Source organism: Mya arenaria, chromosome 2, assembly GCF_026914265.1.
Source record: "Mya arenaria isolate MELC-2E11 chromosome 2, ASM2691426v1".
NCBI classification, from domain to species: domain Eukaryota; kingdom Metazoa; phylum Mollusca; class Bivalvia; order Myida; family Myidae; genus Mya; species Mya arenaria.
This window is the reverse complement of record NC_069123.1, coordinates 15,092,490-15,107,678: the sequence shown is the minus strand read 5'-3', so window position 1 is coordinate 15,107,678 and position 15,189 is coordinate 15,092,490. Positions and strand designations below refer to the sequence as shown.

The 15,189-nt window shown below is 36.7% G+C and overlaps 4 protein-coding genes across 4 annotated transcripts in view; 3 read left to right on the top strand and 1 right to left on the bottom strand.

Annotated features, from left to right (window-relative positions):
• Nucleotides 1-3,223: 3,223 nt before the first annotated feature.
• LOC128213495 (forkhead box protein J1-B-like) lies at nt 3,224-5,302 on the top strand. Its single transcript, XM_052919242.1, has 3 exons — nt 3,224-3,241; nt 3,576-4,073; nt 4,484-5,302. The coding sequence occupies exons 1-3, from the start codon at nt 3,224-3,226 to the stop codon at nt 5,300-5,302; spliced, it is 1,335 nt and encodes a 444-aa protein (XP_052775202.1).
• A 1,590-nt stretch (nt 5,303-6,892) lies between these two features.
• Nucleotides 6,893-8,017, top strand: LOC128213487 (uncharacterized). Its single transcript, XM_052919230.1, has one exon. The coding sequence runs from the start codon at nt 6,893-6,895 to the stop codon at nt 8,015-8,017; it is 1,125 nt and encodes a 374-aa protein (XP_052775190.1).
• Nucleotides 8,018-8,898: 881 nt separating this feature from the next.
• On the top strand, nt 8,899-10,347 carry LOC128213479 (uncharacterized protein F54H12.2-like). Its single transcript, XM_052919220.1, has 2 exons — nt 8,899-9,361; nt 9,491-10,347. The coding sequence occupies exons 1-2, from the start codon at nt 8,899-8,901 to the stop codon at nt 10,345-10,347; spliced, it is 1,320 nt and encodes a 439-aa protein (XP_052775180.1).
• A 706-nt stretch (nt 10,348-11,053) lies between these two features.
• LOC128213473 (uncharacterized) overlaps nt 11,054-15,189 on the bottom strand; it is a 4,688-nt gene continuing 552 nt past the window's right edge. The window contains exons 2-5 of the mRNA XM_052919210.1: nt 12,358-15,183; nt 12,058-12,244; nt 11,825-11,917; nt 11,054-11,664 (exon numbers count right to left, since the gene is read on the bottom strand). Coding sequence (XP_052775170.1) covers nt 11,054-11,664; nt 11,825-11,917; nt 12,058-12,244; nt 12,358-15,183 — 3,717 coding nt within the window. The remainder of the gene's footprint in view (nt 11,665-11,824; nt 11,918-12,057; nt 12,245-12,357; nt 15,184-15,189) is intronic.

The window sequence follows — 15,189 nt, the reverse complement described above, 5'->3', positions numbered from 1 at the left end:
ATTTGTTATTGCAGTGAGTACATAGTCGTTCGTTTAGTGGTATTCTACGCCTATTGCCTATTTCAATAGGCATTCTATGAGTTCTTGTTCTAAATTTGATGAATGAAAATAACTGTTTATTTGGGAATCTAGTGAGATACTTTTCATAACCAAAGTCCTTTTTAAAAATTATATTGATAAGATTAATTAAGCATTTGAATTGCCTTCTCTAAAACTGATGGTATTGTGCAAACTGTTAAAGTAATGTTAACCGATTAGAATGTTCTCAGTTGGGACAAGTAATAATCATGATTGGCAAACAATGTCTTTGGTAGGAATGTTTACGCTAGTTCCACTTGTTCCTGTATTGACATTAATTGACCAAGAATGATTGGAAATGAATGTGACTTTTTTCTAATATGTCCGAAATACGCAGACTTAAGAGCCAAATATATTAAAAGATATTACTACACGTGGCCAACAAAGCAAAAGTTTATTAATTTGCTATCAAACAATTCAAATAAATCTTTAATTAATCTATCAAAATTTATATAATATGCAAACATCTTAAGAAACTAATAAGTATGTTGTTGTTTGTATCCATAAACAAATGTTCTGCTCTTCTGTTAAAACAATTTGTGTCTAAATCCATGCCTTGCACATGTATGTATTTTGTGTTTGCTATAAACATGTCTGATATTAACTAGAATCAATCAAACACTTTCTAATTAATATATACAAAGTTGGACATCTGATGTTAATTCCTTCTCCAAATGTTTGAATTATAGAATGTTTAAGGATACGTTTAGTTATTGATGCTATTTTAACAATGTTCCTGATTTCTATTTGCAATATTTGATAAGATTTCGAATGTGTAATCATCACCTCCCTATTGAAAAGGGGCGATGGTTTAACATTGAACATTATCTTTTTAAATGTACTCACTTTGTTGATACAAGAAAACGACTGCTACCGCATATTAAAGGTGATAACTGTAACACAATCATTTATAAAAAAAATGATGAATGACACAGATAAAAAGAAATTGATAGATTTAGCAAAGTTTTTTTAAGATTATACTGGATTATTTTATTAGTACACCAGGCTATTTAGCGCTTACCTCAATTTTTCCTATAAATTGTTACAAATTAATATAAATATATTTATTATATTTGTCTTAGTTGACTCAAGAAGATAGAAAATAGCGTTCTTCTTCTTTTTCTTCGTACTTACAAAGCTTGACCGATTTAATTTGTGTATGTTTATTTGTTGTAAACCTCGTATCACATGTATTATATGTGCAGAGTGTACAATAAACTTTGAAACTTTGATAAATAACAATTGTTATATTTGTTTATGCCTTGTTTAATTTATCATGAATGACCGTGTACATGTATAAACTGATTAATGTATGTACGTATATATTGTTTGTATGTGCATGGGTCAGACTCTAATTATTAACTATGAAATTATTAACCGTGTATGATATTCTGTCTATAATTCATGATAATATGTTATAAATTAATGACATGTCAAGGATTGGCTGACAAAAATTACGCATGAGCAATTAATTCTCAGAGTGTGTTTTATAATACTGACATTACCTTGCAAAAACGCAATGAAGTATTTTAAAGAATCCCAAATCATGATTTCTATATTGTCATGAAACAAACAAAAATGTCCTGCTTTAAGCTTATTTAATCTGTTTTTGCCTTGACTGACATATATCATGTGTTCTATACGTACGAGTCAAGGAGTTATTCGTGTGAAGATTAAATGAAATTACGAAAATATAAAAATCTTATGCTAATATGTAAAAAGATATAAACATGATTCATTTTCAGTAATTAGTTTGTTACTTGATATGTGTGGCATTGTCATTTACATAGTGAAATCTTATAGTTGTCCAATAAATACAATGTGTTAAGACATAATATGAACAGATTTGTAAAACAATGTTAACCTGTTTTGAAATGTAGTGTAAACAAAAGGATTGTATTGTCGGAATATTTCATAAAATATTACATTTGTCTTTTTAAAGTCAACTCCAGTATTGTTATACCCTAATTAGGTTTTTGTTCTTTCCAATAGCTAAAATAGCCCACAATATAACATTGTTACAGATCCTTCATAAAATATTATTATATATTTATATTATATTTATTATAGAATTCAAGCGAAATTCGTTGCAATTGAATACGTATATCAAGTTATCTATCAAGGGAATGCGAAAAAAACAACTTATTGACGACAAAACGCCAATGCTTTTATACAGCCACGTCCGATGAATAAGGTTGATATCGCATTCGGTAAGCAGGGTAATGTACGCAGAAATCTTTAACTAAAAGTATAGGATACGAAGCCCTTCAAGGTTAATAAATCAATGGGTAGGTTTTTTTTTCTCTTTTCTTCAGAATTTCAAGAATTGGTTAAAACTCAATTGTTATTATTATGGCTTGTTATTACACAAAAGACATTATTTTCTGTCTTTAAAACTTCGGGTAGATTATTAAATTGTGATATAATATGGTCCAATGACTGACCGAAACCATTCCTACCAAAGACATCCTTTGATGATTACTTGTCTTAACCGTGAACATTCTAATCGGTTAACATTATTTCAACAGTTTGCACAATACCATCAACTTTAAAAGAAGGCTGACACAAAGATTAATTAATCTGATCAACTGAATGATACGATTTGCTCAAATATCGGTTCACAAGTTAGATTGCTTTCAAAAAATGATTACCTTGATATAGCCTAAAAAAGTAATAATTCGAAATCACATGCGTTAATAGAATCGATGATAATAAATTTAAATGAATCAATATGAACTTTTTTATTCAACAATGAAATATGTAGTTTAGAGAATCTGTTTAATCTCAATCATTCATTTATCTGTTTTGTGTTATTGTTACTTCCAATTAAACATATTTTAACAACATATGTACAAGTCAAGAAATACAAGTACTCAGGGAGTTTTAATACTGAAACATAATAATGCGTGCCAGATTAACTGTACAGTGCACACGCATAGGCGGCAGTATAGGACTTCGATGTTAATTACTTTTCAGACATTCAAATGAATTAATAAACATGTTCATTAATTTTGTTTTATTACTTAAAAAGTTTTAAGCCCAGAATTGGGCAAGCGATGAAAATGGTCTAGGATACATTTGCATCACGGTATAGAATTTGTATGTGCATGCATTGTTTAGATAATAGTTCATCTTACATAATAAAATGACTGACCTGTTTCTGGTATGTATTAAAACGTTAATAAATAGAGACTTTCTGCATGTTTTCTGTTGTATAATATCAATTGTCAACATATGATTACAATAGGTCGTTGCTGTTGATACGATTTGCCGTTAAAACAATGGTTTAAACGCTTTTCACGCATCAATCGACTCTCTGATCAGTGAGCCAATGAAAACGTTTCGCGGAAAATAAGGTGATCAAAAGATCAAAATTTGGTTCTGGCATGAACTTGTTACAAACATTGTGATTAGCTATTTTGTCCCTAGAGTATTTATTGTAGTTGACATAGCTGTTGCATTAGTCTCATTTAATATTTTCTACTGAAATATTAAAGAAACCTGTGATGCCTGTGTTAACCCGGGACCACCTGGCGCTCTTTCTACGTCAAAACTGGATGGAAAAATATCCAATGGACACATGCAGCAATGGGAGTACGAATATTGATGACAGCCTTACAAACTTAAACTGGCTTCAGAACTTGAATATCACCGCACTGACGCCACCAGCAAGCCCAGGACCTATCTTTGGAGATTACAAAAATATTAAAGTGAATCCGAACTCAATTCTAAATGTGGCATGTGGCCCTCCACACTCTAAATTGTTTGAAATGAGATGTGAACCATTTGAAACTCCCTCGATGATTTCAACCACATTAGGGGGCGATTCCATAGACTACAAGACAAATCCATATGTGAAAGCGCCTTACTCGTATGCAACTCTCATCTGTATGGCTATTAAGGAAACTGAGAAGAGCAAGATAACTTTGTCAGCAATATACAAATGGATTACAGACAATTTTATGTACTACAGATCAGCAGATCCAAGTTGGCAGGTACGTGTATTACAAAATCATGTATTAGTTCGGATTAACATGAAATCATCATCCACTTTTTAAGGGTTAGATTAAGTGTTCAGTTTAGTGTTTGTAAACATTGCCAGGTTGAAATGCAATGAAGTAAACACTTTGAGTATTTTAATCAGTGTTTATAGAGCTTATATTCACTATAAACATTTCCTAAAACAGACCATCTTTGAATCTCAGTGACATTATTTCCTTCCCAGAGAGCATAAGCCAAGTAATTAATACTTCTATGCTGAGTAATATTGGTCATATATCCATATCTAAAACCATATATATTATAGTGGTGGACTCGAGTTTTACCCAACAGCAAAATATATCGGCTGTATAAGTCAAATATTATCTCAAAAATTTGAAACTAATTTTCATATTGTTTCTTTCAGAATTCTATCAGGCACAATCTTTCCCTGAACAAGTGTTTCCAAAAAGTTCCTCGCAGAAAAGACGAGCCAGGCAAGGGAGGGTTTTGGAGAATCAACCCAGAATACAGCGACCTCATTGAAAATGGTGCGTTCAAGAAATGTAGAAATAGTCACGATGGACAGACAACGAATACGACCAGTTGTACTACGACAAATACTCAATTTAGTTTAGAACGTGTTAAACAAGAGCCTATTGATAATGGTTATGAAGAAATTGGCTGCAGTCAACCTACAAAAATTCGCAAACTTGACGAAGGAAACAGTGTATTGCAATTTGGTGCTAATGAAGAGGAAGGAAACCTTAAAGGCGATTTTAACTGGACTTCAATTCTCAATCAAGATATAGAAATTGGAGGAATCAAAATTAAAACTGAAGACTTAATAGACACTAATGACGATGCTGCTTGTCCAATCATGGCAATGAGCCCGCCATCATCCGATTCAAACTCAGTTTCAGAATTAGGTTTAGATGATCTGTTAGGTGATACTGACTTTTCAAATTGTGGATCTCCATTTGACAATAAAACAGCAGACTGTTTGAGTCTCCCAGTGTTCGGAACTGGCATTCATTCTCCAGATTGGTGGGCGGATAGCCTAAATAGCGGGGAAAGAGGGCTGTTACAAAGCATCGAGATTTCTGAGGCGGTTAGCGGACTTATTACTCCTATGGCCTCTCCTGCTCATGAGTCGGGCATAACTGGTGATCCCTGCTTTGACCGCGTAGAAGTTAACCTAGACACTCTCTTTGAAGACTGCTATAGCCATATCTATGGTTCATGAAGATTATATTTCACCGACTTTCCTTAGATTTTAGCTAGACGATAGAAGTAACATATTTATTGACAAAATAGGATTTATAAGAAAGTAATGCCAATTCTGGCAATACAGAAAAGAAGCCAAATAACTGACAAAAGACATTCCTACCAATGACAAATCGTTTGACAAACATGGCGATTCCTTGTCCAAACCGGAAACATCCTAATCGGTTAAAATTACTTCAAAAGTGTGCCATCAACTTTAAATAAGTCGATGGCAAAGATTAATTAATCTGATCAACTGAATGATGCTCAAAAAAAGGTTTTCAAGTTAGATTGCTTTAAAAAATAAATGATTGCATTGATAAAAGTGTGTTTGTTTTCTTTTTGAATTAGGTGTAAGAGATATTATCCGAATTAAATTCGATAATAGTGTATTTAAATTAATCATTATGAACTTTATAACATTTCTTTTCCAAAATGTACATGTATTATCATTAGTTTCAATCATTCCTTCGTTAATTCATGATTTGTTTATTCATTCATTTGGTCTTGCTTTGATTTACAAGCATATTGTAATACACATTATACTCTGGCGGTAATAAAACTGAAACATAGCCATGTAATGTACAGTGCACGTGCATAGGCGGCAGTATAAGACGGAGATGGTTATTATTTTTTTATACATATACATATATTAATGTGCATGTGATTTTGTTATATAACTTCTGACGTCGTGAAAACATATTCAAGCTTTGTTCATATATTCAACTATTAGGTACACACAAACCGGCATTGCTGTTAAGACAACACACCGTCGTAAATGGTAAAATGATTGACTATTTCCTTGTATTTGTTAAAACGTGAATAATTAGTGACTTGAGTCATTTTGTGCTGATTCTTATCGTTTTATCGTTCGGCGACATTTAACTGTTGGCTTTCAAGGGAAATTACTTCCAACGGAAAGCAATAATACTAATACCAAGTTATCTGTTATGCTTATGCCGAAAACACTTAATGATAAAACGATAAAGCACGTGTGCCACGTGTAAGGATGACCCTTTTTTGGTTCGGGGAACGCGGTCATCGTATTCAGTATGTTGGGTATGTACACAGATATGAAAACCTTAAACGCATTTGGAACGTAGTTCTTCATAGTAGTTAGAAATTGATGGGAGTAGGATTCCCCAGGGGAAGTTTTACTCATAGAAATTGATGGGAGTAGGATTCCCCAGGGGAAGTTTTGCTCTTCAACGAAAATTGTGTCCTTGGAAGCGGGAAGACTCGTATTGTATACTGTGATGGTCCTTTACGATATAAGTAAAAGAATTGACAATAATGCCAGTGTGTATAAGTAAACGTGAATGAAAATTGTTGTAGAACGATATTGTTCTTTATAGTATAAGGGAAACAACTGCTATACTACACGTCGTGGAAATACGGAGAAGCGTTATTCTTCTTAATCACCGTTGCTGGGTTGCGTTAATACTTTAAATTAGTACTTGGTGTTGCTAATTACTGATCGTTTGTTTATATTTAAAGGCCAGGATTATAAAGACACTTTTTGTAGCTAAATGCTCATTCGATGTCAGACCAGTACCCTAATAACATTATCATGGATAATAAAGAGAAAGAAGACATTTTAGAGAGATATTATTTTGATGAGAAAAATCCCGCTGCTTACGCGGGTGCGCAAAAACTGTTTCGTGTTCTTGATGATAAATATCCTGGAATATTTTCTGTTTCCTACGTAAAGCAATGGTTAAACGATCAGGACGCTTACTCGCTTCAGAAACCGAGACGACACAAATTTAAGAAAGCGAATGTGCGAGTGACGGCTATCGGCGAGCAGCTGGACATTGATCTTTTGTCGATGTTTAACATAGCTGATGAGAATGATGGTGTGCGTTATTTGCTTTGCGCCATCGACATTCTGTCCAGGAAACTGTGGGTGAAACCATTGAAAAACAAAACGGCAAAGGAAGTTTTAAACGCTACCAAGGACATGATGATTGACATTTCTCCGATAGAAATCCGCAAGGTTCGAGCGGATAAAGGTAGCGAGTTTTCTAATCAATGGTTTAGGAAATACATGAAGAATTTGAACATACATTTTTTCACCACAAACAACTCCCCGAAAAGTAATTTTGTAGAGCGAGTTCAAAGGACTCTAAAAGAGAGATTGTATAGAATGATGAGACACAAGAGAACTTATCGATATATCGATGATCTTCAAAATGTGGTCGCGAGTTACAATACAACTCCTCATCGAGGTTTGCACGGTTTAGCCCCTAATGATGTCAACAAAAGCAACGAAGCCGATGTGTGGGCGAAAATGTATTTGAAGAAGTCAAACAAGCCAATCGCCAAACCTAATTTTCACTTTAAAAACGGTGATCTCGTTCGCATTAGCTTCACTAAACAGCCCTTTCAGCGTGCCTATCAGGAACAGTACACCACGGAGGTGTTTAAAGTGTCAGGTCGAATTCTTAAGCAAGCCATTCCCATGTACAAACTGAAAGATTTAAAAGGTGATCGCATTCAAGGTTTGTTTTATTCCGCTGAACTGCAGAAGGTGAACAAAGACGAAAACAGTTTATGGTTTATCGAGAGTATACTGAAGAAACGAAAAAGGAACAGAAGACGTGAATATTTTGTTAAATGGCAAGGGTTCCCCAAAACATTCAATAGTTGGGTAGATGCTGATGATGTTGAGGACGTTGCGTGGAACACCAAATAATCATCATGGATAGGTATTTGTACATTAGAAGCGACGAAAGTAACGCTTATTTTTCGGATAACCAAGTGTATCGATTTAAAGTGCATCTGAGTGTACCATTGAGCTTGCACGGCAATTGGAAAGTGGCACTGACTGAGTTGTTTGCTTCCGAGGAATCTAAATTGAAAACGGCGAATGAAGCTTTATACGTTTACTCAGACCTTTGTAAAGAAAGCATAGTCCACGGATCTGAACAACCGCTGTTACGACGGTTGGAGAAAAACAATAAAAGAGGCTGGGACTATATTTTGGATACGCCTTATTACGTACCAGTAAAAAGGACAGAGGTGAGAGAATTTCTGATTTATATTAAATCGGAGAGCGGCACCTTCGCGACAGAGTTGAAACAGCCGGTGTACCTAACGCTTCATTTAAAGCAGTATCCATTCTTGTGAGAAGAAAAAATGACATTATATGTTCCTAATCCACAAAAGTGGGTTGATTTCTTTGATCGCGTTAGCAGCGGTAAAACGTCTTTGAATCAATCCGGAGGTGGGCGGCGTTTATCAGTCATACCAGTGGACTACTTAAAAGCGGTAGACGATAAAACTTACCCTATAAAAGCTGTCTTACCGGCGGAGCAAACGACAGCGCAAGCGAAGTCGGAGCTTGAAAGACAGGATATAAATCCGGCTAGTGTCGTGGATATGCTTCAGTCTAGCACAGGACAGCAACGACGCGGGACTAAACGCAAAAACAGCAACAAAAAGTCTCACAAAGGAACCAAGCGTCAACGCGGGGTGGTAAGAAAAAAACGTATAAAACGAAGAAAACCTCGAGAAAGGGGTGTAAAAAGTTGAAAGGCAGCCGAAAAAAGGATATATTTGAAATTAGTTAAAAATATGTCGGTGTTGAATGAAAGTAAATTTAAAGAAGGACTCGTGTCGGAGCTGGCTTTATTCGATCTTCCGAGCACACAAACGAGTGTAACTAACATTTATGATGAGGAAATTCGACCTATGTCGCAGGCCTCTAGCGACGGTCCTTTTGAGTTCAGAATTAGCGGTCAGAACTCCATGGACTATTTGGATTTGAAAAATTCAAGGATATTTGTGAAGGTAAAAGTTACAAAGGCGGATGGAAGTGCCATCGGAGAGAAGGCGGACAATAAGGTCGCGCCTGCCAATATGTTTCTTCAGGCGTTGTTTTCCACCGTGGAAGTCACGCTTCAAAACAAGGCCACCATTACGTGCAACTACAACCCATACAGAGCCTACATACCAACTATACTGAAGTATGGGCGGGATGCTGCTGATAGCCAGCTTACCACACAGTGCTTTATCATGGACGATGCAGACTCTCCTGGTAATTTTGTTTATATCATAATGCCTTGACAAATAAATACTACGTTGTTTTTATTTGTTTGTTTTAAAATTATATCCTTTTCGATATCTCGCATTAAAATGTTATCTTTTTTTTGTTTTGTTTTTGCAGGAGTTGTCGATCCTAATGGTACTAACAACGGACTTTTTCTGAGGAACAAATTAATAGCCCAGTCCGCGTCGCTAGATATGCAAGGATGTATATTCCACGATCTGTTCGATATGAATAGATTCCTGTTGAACGAGGTTGACCTGAAAATCAAGCTTTATAGGAGTCCAATAGAGTTTTGTCTGTGTGCGGCAGATGCGGTACCCTATCAGTTGGTCATTGAAGACATTTACATTCTCGCGCGAAAGATCCGGGTGAATCCCGCTGTCATTTTCGGTCATTCCAAGATACTAGAGAAGCAAAATGCTCTTTACCCCTACAATAAGGTGGAGGTGAAATCAGTCAGTATTGCATCAGGTTCCACCACGTACAGTTGGGATAATATGTACCAAGGCAGACGTCCCAACAAGTTAATCGTGGGGTTCGTGAAAAGTAAGGCAGTGAGCGGGGATATTAGTACTAACCCGTTTAATTTTGAGAACTGCTCCATTCAGCAAATCACTGTGTATTGCGACGGTCTTCCCGTCGGATCTAACCCGCTTAAGCTGGACTTTAGTGCTTCTGGCACCTCCACCATACGTGCCTACACCAACTTGCTTTTATCTAGCGGGAAGTGGAGGCAAGATGAAGGCAACCAGTTAGATAGAACTCACTTTATTGGCGGTTCTACGTTGTTCGTGTTTGAACTAGAGCCTGATTTCTCCCATCACGGAGAGTATTTGTCACTAACAAAATCTGGGAATGTACGACTAGACGTCGTCTTTAAGAATCCGTTATCAGAGCCTATGAGCTGCATCGTGTACAGCGAGGGTCCCGGCTATTTCGAAGTGAACAAGGAGCGAGATATAATTTTGTCGTAATGGAAACATCCCAACTGACATGTATGATCGATTGTGACCCCGTGTTAACAAAACGAGTGATTGGCGTTTTTCCTGCCGATAGACTACCGCTTGAACTTCCAAAGACTCCTTTCGGATTTATTGCCAATACGGACATTCACAGCAAACATGGTCAACATTGGTGCGGATTTTTTTGCGACGGTTTCGGGCATGTGGACTTTTTGGATACCTATGGTAGAACGCCCGGTCAGAATAGTTCGTATTTTCAACATTGGCTACGTATCAAAGCTAGCAAAGTACACACCAACCGTATTCAATTACAAAGTGATCATTCTAATGTGTGCGGACTATACTGTATCTTGTTTTTGCGTCAAAGACTACTCGGATACACCTATCAAACATTTTTAAACATGTTTGATGTTTCGGCTGTAGATTGCAATGATACATTTATAGCTGATACCATGTTTAACGCTTATCCATTATGTCTAGTGAATGAGTGGAATAATCATAATCAGATATGCGCTTCTTTATTGCCATGCTTGTAAAACTCATACGTTATGCATATTGTAATCAATAAATGAATAAAATATATGTTATTGTTTGCGTTTTTACTTCATTCATGAGACATGTAATAAAAACAAAACTATATGTTGTATATATTTATTTCACTTTGTATAAATGAAGAATGGCATACACATATACTATATTTTACATAAAACATTATAGGTCACAATTTTCTGCAAGGAGTGATTTTAAAGTCATTAATGTTAAAACTGTGTTCAACACCAATCGAGTATCTTTCTGAAAGATCCTTTTCAGATACGATTGTAAATGTCATTGCCTCCTGCGTTTCCATCGCATCTTTTGCATTAGGTTCAGTAGCGACTTTGTAATGTCCGTAAGCATAACTTTCTACTGCGTTTTTTAGAAATCTTTTATCATCGAATGCAGAGAGCCCCGTTTTTTGAATCGTTTCACCGAGTAATGCATGTCTGTGACTTCTAAGAGAGGACATGGACGAGATCCTGCTAGTTTCATCGAATAAAGTATTTTTGTAACAGTCATGTTTTAACTCTTTTTTTACCGTTACCTTAGTAATGCCTTTGGCTCTCTTAAAATCTTTATCGTTACATCGAAAGCTATACATTTTTGATCTAAGTCCCACAAATTCAGTAATGGGGCTTCCGTTGGTTTCGTCTTTCATTTTTCCTAGCACTTTTTTATTGAGATCACTTTGAAGAAAATGCCCCTCCGGGTAGTCAGAGGTGTCGAAGTACTCCATTGAAGCGTTCATGTCTTCGTATATATCGTCTGTATCGCAAGAAAACAGGAGGCTATCTAAAAAAACAACAAAAAAACACCAATCAGTTGAATTATTGAATGAGTTAGTTATCCGACATGTAGTACTTTCCACACTTGTTTTTACGCTTTACTTGTTTTGGTGTAGTTAAAAGATAACAACTATAGATCGGTTTATAACAAAGAGTATACGTTTTACCTGTATCCGTCATTTGTAGTTGTGTCGAGGCGTTGTTGTACTTCGTTTTGATATAATTGTACCAAAAGTCGTACATCAGACATTTGCTCAGATCTGAAGCGGAGAATCATAATACAGATAGAAGTAGTAATGATAAAATTGAAAGACAAAGCTGCGACATTGTATGTTTTTAAGATAGTAATCTTCAACAATGACAACAAAAGAAAAATGTATTCATAAACGAAACACCATACCTAATACACTCATGCCACAAAAAATAGGTTTACATAAGCTGACTTTTGTCCTGTACAGTTCCACCGCAACCAAGTCTTCATTGAAGATGGTAGTATTTTTGTAGGCCGGTTTGGCAGTGACTTTTTGAAGTCTACCTTCTGTATGTACCAATTCAATATTCTTGTGGAGTCTCACGTTTTCCATGGTCTGAAAGGGTTTGAAAATAGTTATAGATTCTTCATTCACGCGGAATGTTTAACAGAAAAATAGCATAGCAGAGATGATTATAAAAAGTAAAATATATCTAATGAAAGACTTACCTTTCCAAACACGGATACATTCATCAGTTTGTAGAAATTTTTCTGGAATGCGGACGTGGCTATCTTACGCATTTCCGTGTTTTGATCAATGTAGGTCTTCATCCACGGTTCTTGTTTGAATTTGAGAATTCTATGAACGGCTTTGAGTTCCATGCCTAGTCTGATGTATAACTGTAGGTTTCTGTAATGCAAGACGTAATGATCTTTGTCTTCTAATGTGGTCAACAATTTCTCCACTTTACCGCGGTTTGGTAGAGGGTCCTTCTCAGATAATCCGTGCAGCTTTCTGAGCAGTTGTCTCGCATACGGAGAGAGCTCTTCGTTCGAAATAGCTCTTCGCACGGGGGCTAAAGGTAGGCAGTTATGACTATCGTGAAGACTTTCAGGGTAATGTAACGACACCTCTAGAATGTAACCCGTGTCACCTGCTTCCGGAATAGACATGACATCAAATGCCTCAATGTATTTCTGGTTCATGAACACAAAGTCACGTAGTGGAAGAGGTTGCACCATAGCCCAACCGTAGAGATTGTTTGCGTCTAGGTACTGTAGAAATGTCGTAGGTTGTAAAGGGTCGTACTCTCGCACATATTTGTTGTTTGCCTTTTTATAGCGATTTGATATCTGAGACACACCTCCGCGAATGCCGGCCTCTATCATCAATATTTTATCGATGTCCGTCAGCAACTCTAACTTAACGTCTGTCATTTTCAGACAAGCTGACCAAGATAGACCGGGTGAAGTGTAGAAATGACATGGATCTAGCTCGTACTGTTGTAAACACAGCTTTCTAAATGACTCAAATACATCGCTCAGTAACACCACATCAGTTTTCAGATACAGATCATGATACTCTCCTAACGAACGCATGTTGAACGTCTGAAACACGGTGCGCGCGTGTTCATAATCTTCATTCGAAATATGTTCTTTTTTGATTGTTGAATAGAATTGATCTTTAGACGGTAATTCTGACTCATCAAATTTATCGAAGGAGTCCATGTATTCGTACGGATAAACGCCCTTTCGAAGGAGTAGGTGAGCATGTGTTTCGCTTTCAGACAGCAAATGTGTGAAGGCTGGCAATCCATCTTGAGCTAGATTTTCGACCAAACTTTCTAATGAAGCGGGAAGGAACTGGAAACTGTCTATAAATCTCAGTCTATCTAGTGAAAAACTGACATATCGCTCGGTATTTTGAGCGATACATTTCAATGGATAGTCTTTGAAAAGACCGAGATTTTCGCAGAGAATGTGGGCATCAAAATTTTTCAGGTTATGAAATACGACGGGGATAAACTTTGCTTGTTTACAACTGAGATTACAGCTGTTACAGGCTGGTCCAATGATCTCCCCAGTGAGATGGTTATGATGTCTCACTATCCTATTGTAGGTCTTGTCGTAAGACGTGAATCGTGTTTTGCAGATACAACAATGAGTAGCATTTTCAATAAGATCATTATGTTCTTCAGTAATCTGCATGGGTTCAATAGTGGAAAGAATCTCTTGTATATCTTCTTGCTCTTTTAATAACGATTCGATGAATTTCTTACCAGCGTCTTCACCCCTATAAATCACAGAAGGTTTGGTGTATTGTTTATCTTCGCACACAACTTTATAACCGAAACCGCAGACCTCGAGTTTGCTCGTCGCTGTGGTAGCAGACTGTTCAGGATTTGGTGAGCAAGTGTGTAGTTTTCTGTTGATGGTTTCAAAATCGGCGTATATCACGAAAGGGACTGTCAATGTCTTTTCATAATCTTTAAATTCAAGAATATCGTTCTGACCGGCAATGGGAAGTTCTACCCTTTGGGCTTCATGCGTTGAACAATACTGCTCATGTTCTTGTAGTGACCTTTCCTTGCTAAATCCGTGTAGGCAGTAAGAGCAAAAATATAGTTGGTTGTTATGCGTCTTTGTGCGAGACAGAAAGCGGTTTAGATTGGTAATCAAACAATAGTGCGATTTTTCCTCGTGCATCAGCCACAATAAATTGACATGGTGCAAGCGATGGCGTTGCTCGGTGATTCTTAATGGAACGATTGACTCGTCCTCATAGGCAAAGACATTGATCGATATATGTTCATTTTGGCGTTCCACTTTCCGTATTTGCGATAAGGTGACGGGAAAGCTGATGCCAGACATATTTACTTCGTATTCGTATTGATAGTAATGTTCCACGCGTTCCGGTTCAATCGCTGTCGGATGTAATGACGCTATTAGGCAGTATAGAAAACACTTATCATCCTGGTTTTGAATATTTAATAGACTTCGACTCTTTGACAGCGATCTCGGTAAGGGTATATATGCGGAGCCCTTGACGGGTTTGTACACCACAGTATGGATTTCTAGTTTCAACACTTTTTTGATATACCACCCCGAGCCTTCACGAATGAATTTTTCCAGACTCTCAAACATTTTCTGCATCGCCTCATTTAAATCGTGTTCGTCTATATCATCCGCCGACAATGTTCTATAAGTTCGACTTCTAAAATATGGCGCTGTCACTACAATGTCTGAACCATCGTCGCGCTGCATTTCTACTTGCACGCATAGATTCCATTTAATACCTCCTAATGCGCGCGCGCGAGACTGTAGATAGGCCATGACTCTGTCTCTGTTATTAGCGAAAAATGTCAACACATCGTATCTTTCGTTTCCTCTGGGTTGCAAATATCTGTTTATCACTCCATTTCTTAAAGCCGATTCCTCATTTTGTTGATTCAAATCAACGTCATTGTCCTCATTATCATTTTCTTTTTCATCGTCATTATTGCGTTCACCATTATCTTCTTTCTCTATACTAGCATCAGACCCATCGACAAGTTGCTTTAC